Below are 22057 nucleotides of genomic sequence, written 5' to 3'. Positions count from 1 at the left end.
TTTAACTTTGTTTATGAAGCCTCCCCCCATGAAGCCTATCTATGTTTTCCTGAACAAGTCTGTTTTAGCCTTCATGAACTGCACATCTTCTTGTATGGAAAATCTAATTATTATATGATATATAGAGTTTGACTGATACATGAACATTTAGCTTTCAAAATTCAACATAATTTATTATGTCTCTCTTGAAAGAGTACTATCCAAACAGTTTTTATTATAAATTAGCCAAAGAATGTTGTGGCTCATTGTGGGCCTTCTATTTTGGGGGGTAAAAGGGAGACAAATACTCTTATCCGTAATGTGAAAAAAAGGGGGCATTGCAGCTGCATCATTCTGAATGAGATTTCAGGATAAAAGTCTATTTCCAGCTTGAAACGTGGTCAACAGATAATTTAAAATGAATATCATATTCTGCCTTGGCCTTGACAGTTTCCTCCATAGTGAATAGTTTTTTCATAAGAACATATAGTAAGAGACACTTGTGCATGTATTTTATTTATCAAAAATTGCTTTTTCTAAATATTGGGAGGTTCCAAGTCCTACCATGGCTGTTTCTTATCAAAAAGAAAGAAAAATGGAAGGATGGAAGCCTGTACTTTCAGTCATGGTTGGACATTTCCAAGTTATTTTCTATGAAATCAAGTTGTGCTGGTGAATGTTTAGTTTACTGGCCATGCTTGAGTTAGTCAAAATGTAATGGTTGAGATTTGCACTCTGCCTTTTTATATTTCTATTTAAGTTGGTGTTACCCTGTCATTAATACCACATTTGATTTCCTAAGCTTACTATTCCACTCCACAAGTATATCTGCTTAAAATTTTAGTTTAGCTAAGGTGATTTAGAGATGCAGAACATTTATCTGTCACCACCAAAGAATCAACAAGGTACCATATATTAAGTACCTATTATTTTTTATGGTGTAGGCATGGTTTGGTTGCTGCTAGCACCTATGGTGTGCATACTAAAAATTATGCATGCTTTTGCATAAAAACTGTTAGCAATGGTATTTTTATTATGCTTCTTTAATATCTATGTCAACTATGCTTCAAGGTTTTCTTTGGTAAAAGCATGGGTGGTTATTTATGCATTTGGTTGCTGAATAACTGGCCTTTTCACAGTTGGAACTGGCTTTTGGAAAGGAACTTGGAGAGAGCTCAAGAACTCTAAGTGACGAGGTGTGTTACTGATTTCTGCATTGCACTATAAGCTGTGCTTTTATTAGATCTTATTGGGCTTTGATATGCCTTGAATTGTTTTGAGATAATGTATGCACTAACAGGAATTTCCTCAATCTGAATTTTCTAGTCATTCAGCATTTGGGTCATTATCTAACCAGTTCTCTTGTTGTCGCAGTCCAGTTGTCACCATCTTTCCTTCACTTTAAAATTGGATATGTAAGCAGATTTCTTCCCAGTAGAACACCTCTTTATTCTTAAATGTTTGTGCTGCTAGTTTACTCCTTTAACTTGAACCATACAATTAGAGTTTGTTCGAACAAGGCCTCCAACAGAGTACTGCAGTACTGAATTGTGATCTGCAGCATACTAAATAGTTTATTGTTATGCCTTTGTATCAATTCCATGCTATCAGGCTTATGTGATGCAAAAGGAGGTCTTGAAAGTTGAACCCTGCCTGGTTACTCGGATGATTTTGGAGGAGATAAATAGGGTTATAGCCTCATTGGCCCTGGATTGTGGTAGAATCCTTGAAATAGAGGTTTAAACTAAACAAGGATATTTTTACATTCCTTGTGCCCCTCTAAGAACAGGTCATTCACAAGTTGTCTACTCAAAGGTTTTCATTTGTGACTTTTGAGCAAATAGGAGCATTGTTAGTCAGTATGAACTGTGAGAGAGGTTGAATATGCATCCTGGATAAGGGTTCCTTCAAAAGCATACTTAATTTAAGAACCATTTTGAGTTTGTTCTTTCATAAGTAAATTGACAATGTCCAAGTGGATGCCAATTTCTTCCTACTCCATCCTTTCCCTGGTTATCCATCTAGGGGAAGGGATGACAAGCTATGTTGCTAGAAGTTGATTCAAGACTAGGATTTAATTTTGAAATTTGATGCTCTATCTATTTAAGCATTGTGCAACCAACAGATTTTCTGGGTCAGCATATTATGTGCAGTTATGGAATTGACAAAGATGCTGCAAGACAAGCTTGTGTTCCTGGTGGCCACCCACTTTTGAGGAAGGTCAACTTGGTGGCAATGGACTCAGTTGGCTTTCTTCACACAAGAAAAGTAATATTGATTTGTGGCAGTGTCCTCACAACCATACTCATATGTTGTATTGGTGTCAGCAAAGGATGAGGTTGGCTGATGGTCACAGTTTGAAATTCTATCAATTAGTGTCTTGCACAGAAGTCTTGCTTATCACCATTCATTTCTTGTTTGAGACCTTTCTACTGGTTAGAGTAATGGAGAAATTTTCTAGGCTATGATGGATGTACAATCATACAAGAAAAGACAAAAGAAATAAGGTTATTTGTAATGATGTTGGAGTGATACTTATTTAAGATAAGATTTACAAGAGGGTTCTATAATAATTTGGATATGTGAGCCGAAGAACTTGGTGGGAAACTCTTAGGTATGACATGAAATATAATGACCTTACAGAAAATATAGTCATGGGTGGAGATGATGGCAAACTAGAAACCCCAAGTGGGAATAAGGCTTGGTGGTGGTGGTGTCGTAGAGAAGCAATTGCTACCATTTTGGTGGAAAGTGTCCTAGGTTTCAAGATATAGTGAATACATTTTTTTATCTATATTTTGTGAATGATAATTCTAGATTATAAATTGTGCCCCCACTGTATAAAATTTCTGGAATCTTCCCAACTTAGTGGTGGCACTGCAAATCATTGAAGCAGAATTATGCACTCATTTACATGGTTGGTATATTTCTGTAGCTGAATACTCGGTATTATGTAACTGTAATCAGATTGAAACAGCTTTTTAGCTGAGTCATCACCTTTTTTCAGTTTCATTGTGTCACATTACTTTTTCTATCTTTAACATTATTGAACTTGGTCTTTTTTGTATGTATATGTTCAATCAGATAGAAACTGACTGCCCCTAGCTGAGTTGATTTTCTCCACCTTTACAATGTTTCCCTAGTTTTTTTCAAATATATATTTTTTAATAAATGTCAATGAATGTGGTCTTCTGATGCATATATTTATTTCAGTTCTATCTAATGTTTGCAGAACTTTTATACGAAGATATGCAAACACATTCTCCCATGGGTGGAGGAGCAAACATACTGGATAGCTTCACATTTTCTCACATTAGGCTTTGAACTGGAGCTGTATTCTCCCAGCGAATATTGCATGGTATACTGGTATATTTACATTGTCCTGATCAAGCTTGCTGAGAAAACACATCTCAAGATCTTGACAAGCAATGAAACTGGTTAGTTATATTGTCGGGAAGTAGTATTAATTAGGATTATTTTGAGATTGGCTACTTTGAGTTCTGTACATGCATGGATATGAAAGCTTTATGTACCCAAAATGTGAATAAGGTTGAACATTTCGGCTTCTACATTTTTCTAGATTTTCAGAGACTTAATAAGACAGTTTTGAGAAAACTGTAGCTCAGATTGCTGTCATTATTTTGTTTATACCAAATTTAGTGAGATCAGATATTTGTGCATGAGGTCCCTTCGTTGGTGGTCTAGCTTTCTTTTCCTGCAAGCAAATATCTGGTGATAGTTTATTAATATTATAATTTGCTCATGAAGCACTTGTGGCACTACAGATAGATTTTGCTTTACACTTGGTATTACAGTTTTTAACTTGAGTGATTACTACCTGTTCACGTATTTGACCCCTTTGATAATTGTTGATCAGTTAAACGGAAGGGGAAAAAGAAGAAAGATGCTCTGAAGGATTTGTCAAGGGATTATCAAATCCCTCCTACAGTCTTACTTCTTCAGTGCCATATATTTCTTGCTGAAGGGCTCACAATGGTAAGCACACTTGTGCTAGGTGATCCTGAACTTTTTGCTCATCTCCTTCAGAATATTAATGTGGAAAGAATTTGCCTCCCCATCTTGTTTAGTGTTTGTAGCCTACCCCACATAGTAGGATAGAGGCTTAGTATGTTGTTTTATCTCCTTTAGTGTTTAGAACTCATACATTGGTAGATATGAAACCAACTGTGACAGGTCTCTCTGTGAGGTTTCTGGGGTTAAATTGACTTGTGTTTTTGCCAATGTTGTGGATTTGTGCTTGTAGTATGTTTATTATCAGAATCCAGATGCCGTGTTAATTAGTTAAGCTTTTCCAGATGCTTGCTGCACTGAGGAATGAACACAATGTCTTCACAAGTCCAGGCCCATTTAACACTGAGCATGAGGTGACAATTTTTTTTCCTCTTCAGTTATGTATATACTCTCAGTACTCAAGTATGAGATTACAGTGGATGGCATTGCGCTAGTTTCATTAACCTACTGGCTCATGCCTCAGTTACATTATCATATGTTGTTTAACAAAGTTAGTTGCTTCTTTGACTTGACAATCAAACAGAAAATGACCTGTTGTATTTCCTGAGGCTAAAATCTTCAGAAGTAATGCATTTTAAACGTTAAGCAAATAAAATAAGGCTTTCTTAAAAGTTGCAGCTTGTGCTAGCTGTTTGAATTTCTTAAATCATTTATATGAACTACAACTGTTACTCTTAATCTATGTGAAGTTGGTTGCTAACTAATCCATTGCTATACATTGAGGTGATGTGATGTTCTAATAAATTAAAATAGGGTAAAGTACACCATGCACCCTCCCTTGAGGTTTGATATAAAAACGAGTACCCCTGACATTTCAAATTTACATTGAATATCCCTATTGTTAAAAATTGTATCATATGCCTCCTTGCCATTGGATAGCTGTTAGTCAGATTTAACAAATGCCTCAAGTTAGTGTAATGGTCCATTATACCCTTAAAGAGAGTACCATACAATTTTTAGGGAGTAGCCCTGAGGTTTTACAATATACAGAGTATCTTTCACTTTTCTGAAATTTGCAAAAATGGGACTTCGATAAAACCGGAAAATTTTGTAATGGAGGAGACCCAGAGAGAGAATGGTGGCATTTGGAGGAGACAAAATGCTTCACTGGCTTCATCCAGGAATCCAAAATGGTGGTTGCAGAACAACTCCAAGGACGGGTTCTTCGTGTATTTTTTGTAAGACCTCAGGGTGCCTGGATTGATTAGTGCCCTTGGATGACTAAAGGACAATTAGTCTTTTGATCTGGCTTAAAATATCTACTATTTTTTATTAAATACAAATCTTATTTTAAGGGAAAAATAGTGAACATACTTATTTATTAATGTCCATCAGATTCAAGGGTGATTAATGTAATTTCTAAAATGTGAAGGGTACTCTCCATATTTCTTAAAACCTCAGGAGTGCATAATTTACTCATTGAAATAATGTTGGTTTTTCACTGTATCTGCCTATTCCTTTTTCCTTATTTTAGTTTTTATCTTCTTTGTTCCCTATCAGAGATTTATTCAGCACTTTGAGCTTCTACTGAAAGCTTCCATTCCTGAGCACATATCATACTTCTCATTCAAGGAATCTACCACCCGTGCTCGTTTATCTGTAAGTATTTTAAACTATCATTTTTCACTGTAGTGATTATCTCATGAAATATTGTGCCGGTCTTTCTACAGACTCTAGTTATGCGCAATTGTTTTAAAGATGCTCAGAGGATTGCAAAGGAGCTCCATAGTAGCTTCGCTCATGACATGGAGAGGATGGCTGAGCTACGGCGGATTGAGCAGGTAGCAGAGCACAATGGTGTTGCCCTAAACCTAATATCACGGTTAGGAAATTTAGAGCCATCACTAAAGGTCTACTATGAGTTCAACCACCATCCATACTTTGCTACTGCTGTTGTGAAGCGATCTTGAAGGTAGTCCTCCATGCTTCTTCCCTAGTTTTGATAAATGGATTTTCAAGCTTTTGATTGTTGCAACATGGCAATTGTAGCACTTGTATTTATGTTCTTGTTACTTATATTGTCTGTTCCTATCTCACTGCTTATTTATTATCTTTTTGTAATATAGTTCAGGTGCTCAGGAATAGTCTTATGACCTAGAGAAAATGGCATCAGTATTCGGGAGGCAGTGGAACACTGGTGTTGCGCTACATATTCACATGCCAAGTTCAAGATTCTAGACCATCATAAGCCATTTTTTTGACACATTTTCTAGGCTTTCAAGGCACTTGAGTCTTGCTATATGCCATCTGTAGGTTTTTTAATTTTATTTTTTTCTTAATTCATTTTGTGTAACCATTCTTTAGTGAATATGTGGCCTGCTATTGAGGAAAATAACTTGTTAATGTATACTTTGTATTATAATAATCCAAGCTATATGGGAGTTTGCAAACCTGAGATATAAATTTCCTATAAATTGATATTAAGGTTCGGTGGAGGGATTTTGAAACTCAAAAGGTTTTTAGTATTATGCTCTCTTTTTTTCCCCATAAAGTTACCTAGCACCATTGCCCACGGCTTGCCTTGCTGGTTGCAAGGGATGTTTCTGTCTCGGATCACTAGAGATTTGAACCTTGTCTGAGTTTGTTGAGACGCGTTTGAATCGACCAGCCTTGGCTCTTATCCAGCTGCTTTCAGGTCTTGTTTTTTGGAAGTTGTTATGGTTTGGGCAACAAGAGACCAAGCATTTCAACTTTGTAGCTGGGCAAGTCTTTAGAATGATTGAAGGAAGAATTGCACAGGTTCAGCTGTATAGACTTATGTGTTCTACTGGAGTCTAGAAAGCCAGCACACACGTTAGTACCAGTAGTCCCACGTGGAGGAACACAATTTCTTTGTCTAGTTCATGCACAGGGTGCTAGGAGTAGTTTGTGAGTAGGTAAGTTACCATCAGATTGCTAATTCAAAATAACTAGACTTACTTTCTAGATTGTGGTGCAGTTAAGCTTAAGTTTATCTGAAAGCAGAACAGATAATGAGGGCTCATAACTGGTTACCTGTCAATTAGTTGCCAATTTTCCAGCATTATTTTACCTAATAGTTATTTGTTAACATTATTTGTATCGAATTGTTATATGAAAATGATTTGTAAATTAGAATTTATTTAATTTAATTTGACCAAACCGGAAGCGATTTTATTCACATAATTGGTAAAAATTTGGTGCCATAGTTTTGCATATTTTTTATAACCATAGATTTGAAAAGTCCCTTCTAATTGGCCAGACTACCTTTTATCATTCATTGGAAAGTGGTGTTACTGTGTTGGAATGACGTGGGAATGACACTTTCCTTGTTGGCATCTTTCCATTTGCTAGGCCATGATTTTTGCATAAAGGTCTGTTCAACAGTTGATTTGCAGAGTGCCTCTAGTCTAAATTAGGACACACAAGGATGTAACATTACAAATGAGGGAGGGAGCAGGTGGATTAACATATGTCTACTTCTGTCCTGGTCCCATCTGAGCTACGTACGGGCAGAGCTTAGACAGATTTGCAAAGCAATCAAACCTCTGTGCTGCCTGCCTGCCTGTTCTTCTTTACTTAGGAGCTGTCAATTAGTTTATACAATTTGGTGTCTATATTCTATCTACAACCGGTCTCGTGCACAGATAAAACAGGAAAGTTGGGTTAGGTAAACAATAATCAGCACAAATTGTGTTCAGTCAAATAACTTGAATTTTAATTTTAGGCAGATTGAGCTAAAACTAAAATTTATGCGATTGATTTCATATTCTAAGATAAATACTAGTAGTTTGACAATAGAAATATACTCCATTACTTTCTTCTTATATCATTATGTTCAGATGTTAAGAAAATTTTATATGTCGTAACTATCTCTGGTGGCTGTTGTCCCTCCAAAGGGTGAGAAAAAAAGAAAGAAAAATAAAATATAAAAATAAAGACTACATAAAATATGAAAATCATTTAAATAATATATCCATAAATAGAGATGATCAAGAATTATTTTAGTGAATCTTATTTTAACATTACCCATCTTCCCATGTGACCTTATTTGAGAATAGGCATAAATAAATAAATAAAATTATATTTTGTGTATTCAAGATGCAATATAAAAAAAATTCAAATCTCTTTGATTTTCAGATAAGATTTATGTTTTATTTCTTATTTTTAAATTTAAAATATTATTATTAATTGATGATATATGAGAAAATAAGATGTATTTATTATCAACAATAAAAAGTACTTTGAATTTGAAAACAAAGAAAAATAAATATGTTGGAGATATCTAAGCGAAAAAAATAAATAAATAGAAAAATTCTAAAAAAATTGTAATATGCTTAACAATAGTAGTAGACTCTTATATCATATAATAATATATATATTCTAAATTAAGAAGAATTAAGAAGATGAGTCAGAATTAGAATTAAGATTAGGATGAAATGAGAAATTAAGGTGGGCTTAAATTTTATTAATGAAACTCCCGCAGTCTGCAGAATCTGATTTTATATTTACAATAAATAATAATAATAATAATAATAATAATAATAATAATAATAATAATTTCTCTGTTGATCTATCATCATAATGGCATAGGACTAGGAGGGTTGGGGTTGGACGAGAGAGAGAGAGAGAGAGAGAGCAGAGAGCAGAGATTGAAGGTGAAGACTCTCTTCTCTCCTCCTTCACTCTCTTCAAAATTCCCGATGCTTTCTCTCTCCTAACTCCTAAAACCAACAACAAACAATGTCCTCTTGGCTTTCAATCTCTCTCCCAAACCCCTTCCGTTCCGACGAAGATCAAGCTCCGTCTCCCGATCACTCCCCCACCGCCGGCCTCCGAGACGACCTCTCCGTCCTCGGCGCCACCATCGGCCGCCAACTACGCGGCGTCGCCGCCTTTCTCGCCCCGCCACCAACTGCTGTAATCTCCGAGTCCTCTTCCTCCGCCGCCGTCGCCGAGGCCTCGTCGGATACACTCCTCGGCATAAAAAACGATCTAGTCGAGATCAGCGGTAGCTTCAAGTCCTCCCTCTCCCTCCTATCCACTAATAAAGCGGTTTCCGAGATATCTCGCTTGGCCTCCAACTTGTGGCAGTTTGAGAGCCGAGGCAATGATGTTGAAGGAGACGAGGACGGTGGCGCCGACTATGAGGTGGCAGGGATTACGGGGGAAGTTCTCGACTTTGTTCACGAGATTTCGTTTCGGCCGGAGTTGTGGACCGATTTTCCACTCTCACTGGAAAATGGTAATCCTAATCTGCTCACATGCGCGCGAGTATTTATGCATACGCAATATTCGTTTGCATTCAGTTCCTGTTAGCATTAAAACACTCTCTTTCCACCCCTTCGCATATGTGTTTGCGTGTCTGTATAAGTTATATGCAATTCCTGTTAGCACGCACTTTGAATTGTTACATTATTTGTATGTGCGCAGTTTAATGTTAGCATTAAACTTTCAAATGTTGCATTTTGGCCTTGTACTACTGTTGGTGTGGTGATTTGATGTGCAAGTGTTATTTTATGCGCCAATATAAATGTGCTGTCACAGGTGAAGTGTTGAGAATTTTACTTTGATATTTCAACTATTTTTTATTGGAAACTAGGTTGCTCCTTTGCTTCTAATGTTTTTTTTTTTTTTTTTTCTCTTGTAGAAGAGATCGTGTAATTGGTTATCTTATTATATGTAGGTAATTTTCTCTTAGAAGAAAAATCGGATGTGTTCCGTTGTATTTTTTTTAAGTGGAAAGTGTCTTGGTGAATTGAATTCCGTGAATGTTTTATCTAGTTTGCTGAAAATGCTTAAACAATGTCTTTGTGTAGAAATACCTGTAGATCATGTAATTTGCACATGCCTGGTGTTCGCTATCCCTTTTTAATTAGAAATGTTTGCTTACATTATTCATTGATGTGTCTGTATCTACACGAAACTTGTTGGTTGACTTCAGCTTGTACTAATTTTGTTCCTTTAGATTTTTCATTAACAGTGAGGGTTAAAGGGTTACTTGATGATCTAAGCCCTTAGTCTGTTAGATGCGAACCAAGGCTCTATAAGAGTTGGTCATTCAAATTAAGAACTTTTACATTGTGTTGGCATTGTTGTGGAGGATATTCTATATATATCTATTTGTATGTATATATATATATATTGTTGATGCCTGGGTAAGATATAAGGAATGATTGGCTATAATCTCAAGAGATTCATTAATCAAATCATCCTTGGTTTAGAAGCTAGTCTTATCTTTAGTTTTTAGAGACTGCTAAGATTAATCTTTGACCAGTTTTTAGGATACTTTTCTATCCTTGTACAGTCAACCTTCCCTATGTTTTTTGTACAGCCTAATCTTTCCTAGTTTTAGCAAGTGTAATCTTTCCTATGATGTAATCTCCAACCCTATAAATAGGCCTGTATTACTTCTGTAAAATATAAGAGAGTTTATTTCCACATATGTATCTACGATTTTTGTTATGATAGGTGGAGATATGTTGTATTATTATGGTTACAAACTAACTTTACCTTTTGAGGATGTTTCTAGAACTTGGTCTAAAAGGCTACTTCTGGATTTCTTGGACTAAGCAATGTCTGGTTGTATGGTTTTTAAGCCTACTTCTAGATTCCTAAAGTTAACACATTAAGATGATCAACATCAAATTCAAAAAAGGGAATAAGTAACTATAAAACAAACTAGGTAGATAGCAAAGTCATGTTTGTTTGGCCTCTTAAACATCCATCAAGCAACTTGAACATATCAAGTCTTGCATTCCAGAACTGTAGATAAAGCAACCTTGTAATATACTTGTAGTGATGTGCTCTTTGTTTATTCTGAGATTATCAAACCAACTTGGTCTGGAAGTCTAACAATCACAAGCCCAAGTAATGTATGGTTTTCAGACTGGGGTTCAATGTGCTTAAAAATTCAGTTGGACCTGCAATTAGTGGATAGGATAACTATATATTCCTGAATACTTTAATCTTTGAATTGATGATCAAGTCATCATTTATTTGAAAATATCATGATTTTTTAAAATATGAGGTTAGTTGTACTAGCAAAAGCAATCTGATGGACTACAGAGGACTTACTTTCTTTTTGTTATCAAGGCAAGTAGAGTGGTTTTAAAGAGTTTTCTGTCTGATTCCAATTTTGAGGTTTTTGTAATTAGGTAGAACTGTAAATATATATTTGGATTTTAAAAAGGTCTAGAAACATTGAAAGTGATACTTTATTTTAATTTAAAAGTAATATTATTGTAAGAGCTAGAGAGAACGAAAATTGAAACGAAATGAAAAGAAGGAATCAAAACTGTAGAGACTGAATTGAATGAATTTTACAGCAAGAGCAGTGAGTGTTATATGCTGCTCTCTGTTATTCTACAACCTAACTGACATGCCATAAGCTAAGTATGAATCTGAAAATAAACTGTCTACAAAACATGGAACTGAATAAACTCTCCTATTCTCTACTTCCCCTATCCTTTATAATTAGAAGTAATATTCTCCTTAACAATTATAATAATGAAAACCACCTTAAAGGGGTATTGAAAGGAAAGGAACACTAAAACAAAAATCCTTTATATCAGCATGGAAGTACAGGTCCTCTAGAAACCCCACAAAAGGAGATGAGGATAAAGGGTATCCTCCTTAATCCAGATAAAAAAAAAACAGGGGGAACTCCCATCTAAAAATAATTGGACGCTCTGTACCTATAGAGGCTGCCACTATATCTTTCATGCAATAGACCCTGAATAATGCAAGAAACAATAGCAGCATACATGCATAAATCTACTTGTTAGATAGACATGTCCCATGTAGACAAACATCCAAAGTAGAGGGTGATGAATGTAATAGGTTAAACAAATCCAAGAAGTTCCTCTCTTAGATGGATGACAAGCTCACTTGTCCTCCCTTGCTCTAGTAGAAGGTAATCATGGATAAAGAGAAAGAAAACTATCATATCCACAAGCTCTCGTCTCTTCCCTCAATGCCAAACTTGTACAGCCTCGTACAACAGAAGAAACCTCTCAACATCCCACTTTCACCAAACCATAGGCAAACAAACTTTATCTAAGTGATCTTCAAATTCATCCCAGATCACCCAAACAAATTCTCCGAGTTCTCCAGTTTCTTAACTACAGAAGAGAACACATGGTCATTTGATTGATTGGGCTTTCCTGTGAGAACAGCATATTAAGAAACCTTGTGTGTTAAATCAAAACAACCCATGTGTCTTCTCCTCACCTCTTTTTTCATTCTCTTAATCACAGGTATTTCATACAAGTGTTTGTTTAAATGTATGGTGCTCCTCTTATATATTGATTGTTGGAGCAGATATGTGGCTAGTTGGTGTTTATATTATGATAATTGTTGTGTTTGTCTAGAGTTTGTGCGGTAGAAGATCAGTAAAATATTGGAGATGCATCAGCTGGAAGATTAGATCAATTAGGGTTAAAATACCAAGTGTAATTACTTAGTATTTCAGGGGGCCTAATTGTAATATCCCAATAGTAGTTAGTTATATTGGGATGTCCACCCTTTCCATAAATAAGAGGGCATGAGAGGCAGTCGAGGGGCAATCCAAGAGAGAGTTTCTATTTCATCTATGATCGAGTGCTGGTTTCATTCTTGGGAAAGAAAGGCTGAGTGATTAGTATTTAGTTTTGTGTATTCTTGAGAGAATGAGTGTATGTACTCGGGGATATGGATGAGGGTTAGAAGCTTGGTGTACTGGTCGATAATATCTGAATAAAAGGCTGCTTTGTGTGGGTGTTGACTGCTAGATGTAGGTTTGCCAAAGGCATTCCGAACTGGGATAAATCTCATCTCTTTGCTGGTTTGATTTATCTTTCTGCAATTTCAGTTTTCATTCTGTTTTGTCTGTTTTCTTAATTGGTTTCTAATTCTGTGAGTGTGTAAGAATTCTCTTCAGTTTGGTCCTGGTTTGATAGTCCTAATATCAACAATAATGTGAGGTGTAGTGTTAGTGTTGAGAGGGGAAGAGAATCTTCTTGCTGTAACAATCTAAAGTTGTGGTTGTGATGGATTAGGCTTCCTGATTTCCAATTGTCTTAGACCATAATGGAAGATATCTGTGGAGGAATTACCTCAACTTGGTCAAATGATTTGGCAATGAAGGCAGAAAGATTTTTTTTAAAAAAAATTATGCACCCTAGAGGACGTGAAACTGCTATCCAAGAATAAATTAGATATTTAGGGTTCCATTCACTGTAGGCCCCATTATAATTCGATGAAGAACAATCCCAATCAACGGCTACATTATAATCGAATGAAGAACAATCCCAATCAATGGCATAGTAATTTTTTTCCCTCCTAAACCCTATCAAGTGGATGACACATGGTATTTATGAAGGCAATGAACACTATCCTCATTTGAGAAATATATCCATTGGCTACTTGTTTGAGTTGTTCCTTAGAGTGTGTTAAACTAATGTTCATCATGTGCTACAATACCACGGCCACAAGACTTAATCCCACTAGGTGGGGCCAGTTACATGAATTATAGGCCTCTAGCCATTTCTATCCATGACCTCTATAAGCCCATTATATCCTATGTCATGTTTAAGGATTTCCCTCCAAGTTCTCTTTGGTCTATCCCTTTTTTGCTACAAACTTCTCCATTTCATCCACTAGTCTTACAAGTACATCTATTAGTCTTCTTTACATGTTCAAACCATATTAATCATGGCTCTGCATCTTATCTTCAATAGGTGCCCCTCAAGCTCTATTATGATGACCATTAGAGAATGCTACAGCAAATGTGTGACCATTCAAGAAAAGACAAAATAAGAAGCAGGATCATATGTAATAAGCTTGGAGTGACATCCACTAAAATCTTGGCACACGAGCTGCTAGTTTTGTGTTGGTTTATCTACTTGGTTCCCACCCTGCATCTCCTCCTCTATGAGTATGTGTTGTTCTAGTTGAGTACTGTTTCTGAGTGTTCATGTGTTGGATCCTCGTTTCCAAGTTTGGAGCAGTTTGATAAAAGTTCCTGATCCTATAACTTGGGGCAATATTTAATGGACTCAGGTTTATGTAGTTTAAGACTAATCCAATTCTCATGTCCAAGGATTTAAGGATATGGTTACATTTTAAAATTTATTAATTTGTAAATTATTTTTATTTATTTTAGGTAAAATGTTTTTACAGACTGGGATGGAATTTTTAATGCACTGTTGAGAGTTCTAAATATTTTGTTTTATAAAAATAATTCTTCTACTCACACTCCACAGTTTCTTCCAAGTGTTTTGTCCAACATAGGTGCTTCACTGTTTTATAAGAATTCATTGTAACACCAACTTGGGGAATAGGTGAATTTGATATTTGGGTACTTGGGTGCATATTGGCATCTGATCTGCATTTGATGTATATGGATCCCATTTTTCAATCTAATGAGATTTACACTTAAAAACACAAACAAGAGATGGTGATCTGCTCTTGGAAAGGGTTCCCCTAGAAGCCTTGCTTTTGTCATACTAATTGTACTTGCCAGAACTAAAAAGAAAAGGAAAGAATGACAGTAGTCCACAACAAGAGGGCCATACCTTCTGTCAAGTAGAGAGCCATGGGATCTGTCAAGAATGACAGTAGTCCACAACAAGAGGGCCATGACTTCTGTCAAGTGGAGAGCCATGCGATCTGTCCCTTCTGTTTAACTGCACTAAGATCCCCAGGTAAATTTATTTATTTTTTCTCGGCATCCCCAGGTGATTCACGTATTCTAATGCTTCACAACTTGTGAGAAAAATCAATGGAGTTTGAAGGGGGCTGATTTGTGGCACTCAGGATGGGACCTGGTGAAATAACGATTTAAGCTCAGTGGAGGAGGTAAACCCTAGTTTGTTAAATATTGTTTGATGGGACCTGGTGTTGTGTTTAGCTGAAAACTACCAGGTCAAAGGACACTAAAAAATGATGACATGCAGCTTGGAAGCACGAAACTCTGGCACTTTCTTTGTATGAACTGAAAAAAATTTGCAAGTTTTTGATAGTAGACGACTTAAAGATTGTAGTTTTCACTCCCTCTTTGATCTTCTTTTGTCCATAAACGAAACAGATTATGGTCTATAATGCTGCATCATTTAGCTTTTAAATGCTGGTTTGTTCTTGCAGGTTTTGAAATGTCTGATGCACAGAAAGTGCATGCTTCAACTGCTGAACATCTGGTCCCAAGTCTTGAAGCTTTGAGGCATAAAATTTGCAGTTTCTTGAGTGAAAAAAACTTTTGGATGATATATTTTGTTTTGCTGCTCCCAGGACTGCAAGAACATGATGCCAAGATTCTATCAACTCCCAAGGCAAAGCTTCCTTTACATGCAATAGATTCTTGTTAGCATAATATATTTATCAAGAAAAGAAAAAAAAAATGGTTGAACCTAGTACAACCCAAATATTTTACTGAATCATATCAATAAACATGTTAACCATATATTATTTAAGAAAGATTCACATTGAGTCAGTTTTTTAAGTCTTTCAGATATCCAAGTATTTATTGCCTTGCATCTTACTTAAAAACTAGGGCAAAAACTCTTCTTTGGGTAAATATAGAGTTCCAGTGCATTCACTTATTTTTCAGATATGAAACCTTTCCACTGAGAATGGGAAAAATTATGCTTGGGACTCCGAAAGGACTAAATGGTAAATGAACAAGCAGAGTAGAGATGGTTCTGATCCCACATAAGATCCCAGGATTCTATTAGGAATCTGCTTTATGTGCTCAAGAAAAAATTTGAGCTGATTTTCAATGAAAACGATTTTCTTTTTTGGGCTGAAATGAAAACTATTTTCTTGTTTGATACAAAATCTGTTTGACATATACATAGGTTTGGTGCTATTCAACAGTTTTGCCCTTGACACATGGTTAATGAAAACTTTGACCCTGCAGATTGTTGAAGTGAGAGAGATCTTGTTGCAGAAGTTGCAAAACAAGAGGAATGCATCAGTGGAGACTTCTGAAAACTCACATGCCGTTAACTTGTCCGCCAATAATGTGGAAGTAAGCGACTCATCTCAAGGAAAAGTTCTGGCAGCATCTGTAAATGCAGAACAAAGGGTGAAAAGTGACCAGGAGAAAACTGAGCAGTCACCAGAAGAGGAAGATGATGGATGCGCCTCCTCTATAGAGGTCCAGAAACCGCCTGAAAGTGGTGAGGATGTCTCATTCAGCCACCTGGAGGACGACGACTACGATCTTTTTGGCGGATTATCAAGGCTTAAACCCGTTTCACCCACTGGATCAAATGAATGGGTTCGACTCCAAGCTAGTTCCGGAACTCAGGGTGCTGAGCAGAAGGCAGGATCAACTCCTCAAGAAAAGGACTCAGAAGGAGAAGATTCATTTGATTGGCTCACTATTGACGAAGTCGATTTGACCATCTGGTAGCTGTTTGAATTAAGTGTCGACCTCCAATTATGCTTTTCCTGAAAATTCCATGTTTCCAACCCTCTCTGCAAATAAGCTCTGCTGAAATAATTAGGATGAATATGCTTCAAAACTACCTTTTCATGTCGGATTAGGTGTGTCAATATCTTTTTTTTTTTTTTTGGTTTTATTGTTCTTAGTTTCGGGGTTTGTACATTCAATTCCCAATGTTCATAAAGCGCTGAAGTTGTTTCAGATTGTAACTTCAAGCACTTTCTTTCCTTTTGTCTTCTCAGTTACTAAGGTATATTTTTTTAAGCATGAATTGATGTATATATTCCACGAAATGATGTGTGAACGGTGACTTATTATCCATTGCGCTCCCGGGGGCTAGTAATTAACATGCTTCGGTGATGGTGACTCAGGTAATCATCTTACATCATCTTTAATCCCATGCCAACCAAACACCAGAGAAGGCTATGATTGATTGGATGTATCCCAAACTTGCCAAGACCCGAAAAATGGCCAAAGCCCAAAAAAATGCGTCTTTTCAAGGTTAAGCAATTGGAGAAAGAATTTGAGCGAGATGGATGAAGAAAATCTGGAGTTTGATAGTTATTATGAATTTGAGGGAGATGGATGAAGAAAATCATCTGGAGTTTGATAGTTTTATGAATTTGAGGGAGACGGATGAAGAAAATCTGGAGTTTTGACAGTTTAATGTCTCATCTTTGGCATCAAGCTGAGAACCACTGGATTACATGGCACTAGAAATAAGAAAATTGTCACCAGCAAGCTGAACGATGAAAGCAACGAGTTTCACCTAATAGAGAACTATTAACAACCATATATTATGATGGGGGAATTGGAGATTTCCAGGAAGCAGTTGATCTACAAGTTGAAGGTCTAGGAGAAACTGTATCTCTGTACTGTTGTTTCATTATCGGGGCCTCCAACCTCTCGATTACCATTGGAGCTGGGGTAGATGCCCTAAAACCAAGTCGGGTTAAACCCCATTGAAGAGTTTGGACCCCCTCCTGGCGGCCGAGCTGTCGGGCAATGGAATGCAGGAGGGGAAGGCTGGGAATAGAATGTGGGGCGGGTAGCGGCTGCAGATGCAGGAGGGATTACAGGCCATGAGGAGCCGCGGGCTGTGTTTTGGAGAATTGAGTTGGGAAGTTCAGGGGGGCGGGCAGTTGTTGATTGCCTAGTTTCAGCCAATGGTTGCTTCTGGAACCATGGGGGACGCCACTCAGGCATGTCATCGCCATCATCAAAGAGATTCCTGGGTTTTGCAACAGCACTACCAACCAGACTAGTTGGGAGTTTGTGTTGTATGCTCGGTCTCTCTTCCACACGGGGGAAAACTGGAATTCCAGATTCATGTGCACCAACCAGTTTCATTGGAGGCATTCCTTCCTTGGTGTTGAAAGGAAACCTGGGAAGCATAAACTGATCTGACCCATTAGATCTTTGACTGGAAACAGACATTGCCTGCACATTAGACATTTTCGGCAGATCTGACCCATGCATCTTCAGAATTCCTTTAGGTGGGATTCTCTTGTCCACCGCCAGCACAGTATCCGAAGGCTTGCTCATATTAGCATGAGAAACTCCACGAGCAGCATTGAAGTCAAATTCAGGAAGATCATCATCCTCTGAGCAATGCTTGTGTTCTTTTCGTATATTAGATGAGAAAGGCTTAGGTTCCTTGAGCTCCCTACTTGCTTTAGGTTGCTCTGGTACTGAGTAGAACCCTGGATGAGCTTGAACTTCCAATAAGTATCTTTCTGCTGCCTGAGGGAAGGTAGAGTTGGAGCCTGAAGGTCTATGAAGTCCTGCTGGAGCTGAAGTGGGATCACTTGGACCTGAAGCAGCAGGCAAGGAATCGGCATCTGAGAAATTCTTTTCCCTCTTAATGACTTTAATCAGGGGTTCGGTAGAGGTAATACTTTTAGCTTCACTACCACTTTTCCCTGCACCCTCAATGGTTGAGGTAGATGATGCCGATGGCAGAAGAGATTCTTGAGCTGGTTGTGTAAACACAAGTTCTTCTAGTTTAACTGGAGAGTAAGTAGGCGAGTTTAGAAGCTGCACTGGTAAAGAGTTACCCTTACTCTCTGGTTTCTTTGCAACAGAATTCAAAGATGTTCGATTTCTCCGCCACACTACACAACCTATCATAGAATCCTGGTTGTCTTCAACAGCTGCCATGCCCTTGAAGAAACCATATTTCGCAAGGATTGTGATTATGGCATCACTACGAGGACAGACGTAAAGATCAATACCTGGTGAGAGCTGAGCAAACCCAACTCTCCCCCCTTTCTGGTATCCTTTTGCAACCTGATAATGAGAACAAACAATTATTAATTACTTTGCCCCTGTTAGCATGAAAGGGATGATATACAAGCAGATAAAATGGATTAATTTAAACACACCTCTTTCATGCCCTTGAGTCCAGTTCCTGAAGATCCTTCCTTCCAGCAAAGAGAGATAACCTGAGAAAAATGGATTACTCCATTAGCAATCACCCTCAAAGCAAAGAACTAAGATGTACGGATAATTATTCCTTAACATATTGCATATTCAACACATTTAATCTCTCATATACATTCTTAAAGGTATGGCGTTTAGTAGTAAAGCACCCAGGTCTAGCATCAGGCAACAGAAAATGTGTCATCCGATTTCAAACATCCCAAACTGAGCAGTCTAACCTCCTAATTCATTGCTTGCTCAATAAAACAAGCTGGTATAAAAAAATTCCTATTATTAGCTTACATATTTTTCATTTTGGTTATCTTGTTTTTTCCTTCACCAACGTCCAAATCAAAAAGGGCAAGAAATTGTTCATCTGGTGGTCTCTTTGGTCTGACTTTCTAAGCACCATCATGGTTGCATCATTATTTGGACACAAAAAATGATCTCACAAGAACCTATAGCTCTGTGGCACAGAATAAAAATAAAGAGCTCTAATGTCTCTGGCCCAACTTCAAAGCATAATATGCTTTCCTGCAGGTCTGGTTCAACAATTATGTTCCTTCCAACAAAATGTCTCGATCAATTTATTGAAATTAAACCTTAAGAACCTTAACTCTTATACTTGGTGAATCATGAACTGGAATTATATCTAAAACAGCAGCTAATAATACTCTCAGCATAGTTCTATCAGGACAGTTCATTTGCCCAGAACAGGCCGTCGATTGGGTGTTTAGAGGATTGAGGTATTTACAGGAGCTTTGCTAATTTAAACGTGGGGAATTGGTCTTCCACGGAAATTTTTCTTTATCTAATGAGAAAGGCATATAAAAGAGTATTGGAAAACGAGAGGTTAAGGCCCTACAGACAACTTGGTTTATGGTTGGAAACAATGAGAAGGATCTCCTTTTGACCAACTTGTCCTGTGGGAAGGAGAGGCAGGAAGAATCTCTTCCTACTGCTACTACTACAGTGGATAGGAAGCAAAGGTGGGAGAATATCTGACAAAATTAACATGATTGCCTTTATCCGAAATATAGAAGGGAGCTAAAGGATTAAAAGGTGGATTTGTCAGGTGCTTCAAGTATCCAGTAATACAGGAAATTTTTGCATAGATGGAGCTAAGCGGGTTTTGGATGGAAGAGTTCCAGCATTGAAAGATTTAAGGTGAAACTTCCTATACTGTCTTAATCTGCCACTAGGGGTTGTTGAGAAATTGGAATTATTATATTTTAATTCTGATATTAGGATTTAGGTTTAATTTAAATTTTGGAATTTAGAAATCAGGTTATATTTATTTATTTGAATAATTTTAAGTAGAGCATTTTTCTTTTAATCAATCATGTTTTCATATTGTATAGGTTGGTTTCACAATATCAACTTTGTGATGAAACACAACCATATCAATTATCTCCATTCATTGCATCTCATGAAACTTTTTCATACAAATATGGCATTGGAACTTTTATCCTATCATTCCCTCACCAAATGGTTGCATCAGGAAGGTGTCTAGTGTAAAATTTTACCACATTGTTCTTTTTCTTAGGTTTGTATTGTCAATGTGACTTTTAAAAGGCAGGTGACATTATAAATATCATGCACCTAACCATAACTTGGTTAGGATAAGGTGTAGTTGATGATAAGGAGGAGGAGTTGACGATTTATCATTGAAGCTCAACCTATAAATAGGCTTTAGGATGTAATCTGGAAATTAATTTTGTATAATTTGAATAAGATTGCTGAATTCTCTCTCTCTCTCTCTCTCTCTCTCTCTCTCTCTCTCTCTCTCTCTCTCTCTTGCTTCCCCCCCACTTCTCATCTCCCCTCCCTATTTCTTCTATTCTTCTTCAAACTTCAACCAGTTTATTGGCTGTCCCACATCAAATTGTTGATGAAGTCATGATGATTGGGACTCAAGATAACAAACAAAAATTCAACTTTTATGCCATTACAGGTTTTTGATTTTATAAATGTATTTTAGTTTTATTAGGACATTTAGTAGATTGTGTGATAGAATTTGATTAGGTTATCATATTAAATAAGAGTAGTTTTCAATGAGTTTAGGTGTTTTAGGAGTTTGATCAGCCCTATATATGGTTTGGAGAGTAAAAAGTTGAGTATTTAGTTGAGCTGAAGCTCTCCTCTCTTCTTTCTTCCTTCACTCTTCTCAGTAACTTCCTTCTCTCCTCCATTCTCTTCTTTTCTTTTGCATCACCTCTGCTCATCCCACACACACACACACACACACACACACATCTTTGTTCTGGCTTATCCTCCTCGTCATCTTTTTCTTCACCAGATTTCTTCTCTTCCCTCCCTGATTTTCCCTCTTCTTCTCTAACTTTCTGCAATATCTTTTAGGTATAAGAATATTATCTAGTTCAACTGCTTTACTATTCTTCATATTTTTTCAATATTTTCTTTATTTAGTTTGGGCATAAACGTTTAAAGAACATATAATTCATATCTTCATTAGAATTACTAAGATGCCCGACATAACACTTGTTTCTCCACCTTCATCCAATAACTTCGAGTGTTCAAAACATATTTGTAATTATTGAATCAATGTTCATGCCCGACACAATATGACCCCTTCATAAAAATTTTCATCTTTCTTGTAGTTGATGGTCATGAATGAACAACAGCGACAAGAGGTTCTAATTTTGGTGATTGTTCGTAATATCTCTTAAGTTTCCATATTAACTTTAAAAGCACATAAAATTGGGGGAAAATGGTATTTCTAGTGCATGAGGTACCCCACTTTACAAGAGAAGAGTTGTTTTTCTATGCAACTTTACCCTTGCTTTACAAAGAGGTTATTTCTACAACTTGAACCCATGGCCTTCCAATCATAAAGGAATAACCTATCGTTGTTATCATGCTTGCCCTCACATGGAATTAAATAATTAAAACTTATAAATGTATTAGACATATGCATGTAATCTTAATTAATTTTTTTTAACAAGAAACATTACTCTTTTAATCAAGGAAGTAATCTTTAGAGGCTCCTATGAGAGAAGACCAATAAAGGCGCCTGCAAGGAAAGTGGATGGAATGAGATAAGTTTTTAACAAAAGAGATATAGTCTTGGTGAGAAATTTTACAGCCCATTTGGTAGGTAGATTAATTGGTAGTAATACCACCTGAATGGGTAATATCCTGTTCGATGAAAAAGGTCGGGTGGTAATACCACCTGGTAGGATAAAATAAACCCACTAGTGCCTTGGTATTAAATCCGGG

At 36.8% G+C, this 22057-nt stretch overlaps 3 protein-coding genes across 7 annotated transcripts in view; 2 read left to right on the top strand and 1 right to left on the bottom strand.

Moving 5' to 3' along the window:
* Positions 1-6401, top strand: part of LOC127794578 (uncharacterized) — a 34500-nt gene extending 28099 nt beyond the window's left edge. For 2 of the 4 annotated variants that reach the window (XM_052325800.1, XM_052325796.1), the window contains 8 exons: positions 1119-1175; positions 1359-1394; positions 3212-3416; positions 3857-3975; positions 4296-4364; positions 5512-5610; positions 5682-5923; positions 6078-6401. In XM_052325800.1, coding sequence (XP_052181760.1) covers positions 1119-1175; positions 1359-1394; positions 3212-3416; positions 3857-3975; positions 4296-4364; positions 5512-5610; positions 5682-5921 — 825 coding nt within the window. In that variant the 3' untranslated portion in view covers positions 5922-5923; positions 6078-6401. The remainder of the gene's footprint in view (positions 1-1118; positions 1176-1358; positions 1395-3211; positions 3417-3856; positions 3976-4295; positions 4365-5511; positions 5611-5681; positions 5924-6077) is intronic. The other 2 variants (XM_052325797.1, XM_052325798.1) reach the window with 2 other exon arrangements.
* Positions 6402-8568: 2167 nt separating this feature from the next.
* On the top strand, positions 8569-16667 carry LOC127795267 (uncharacterized). The gene is made up of 3 exons (XM_052326842.1): positions 8569-9214; positions 15094-15278; positions 15866-16667. Exons 1-3 carry the CDS (start codon positions 8713-8715, stop codon positions 16361-16363), a joined length of 1185 nt encoding a protein of 394 aa, XP_052182802.1. The 5' UTR covers positions 8569-8712; the 3' UTR covers positions 16364-16667.
* Positions 16511-22057, bottom strand: part of LOC127795266 (uncharacterized) — a 35353-nt gene continuing 29806 nt past the window's right edge. For both annotated transcript variants that reach the window (XM_052326840.1, XM_052326841.1), the window contains 2 exons: positions 18781-18840; positions 16511-18685 (listed from right to left, as the gene is read on the bottom strand). In XM_052326840.1, coding sequence (XP_052182800.1) covers positions 17333-18685; positions 18781-18840 — 1413 coding nt within the window. In that variant the 3' untranslated portion in view covers positions 16511-17332. The remainder of the gene's footprint in view (positions 18686-18780; positions 18841-22057) is intronic.

Source organism: Diospyros lotus, chromosome 2, assembly GCF_014633365.1.
Source record: "Diospyros lotus cultivar Yz01 chromosome 2, ASM1463336v1, whole genome shotgun sequence".
In the NCBI taxonomy this organism is placed as follows: Eukaryota; Viridiplantae; Streptophyta; class Magnoliopsida; order Ericales; family Ebenaceae; genus Diospyros; species Diospyros lotus.
Note: the sequence above shows the minus strand (reverse complement) of the source record. Positions and strands in the feature narration are given on the sequence as shown.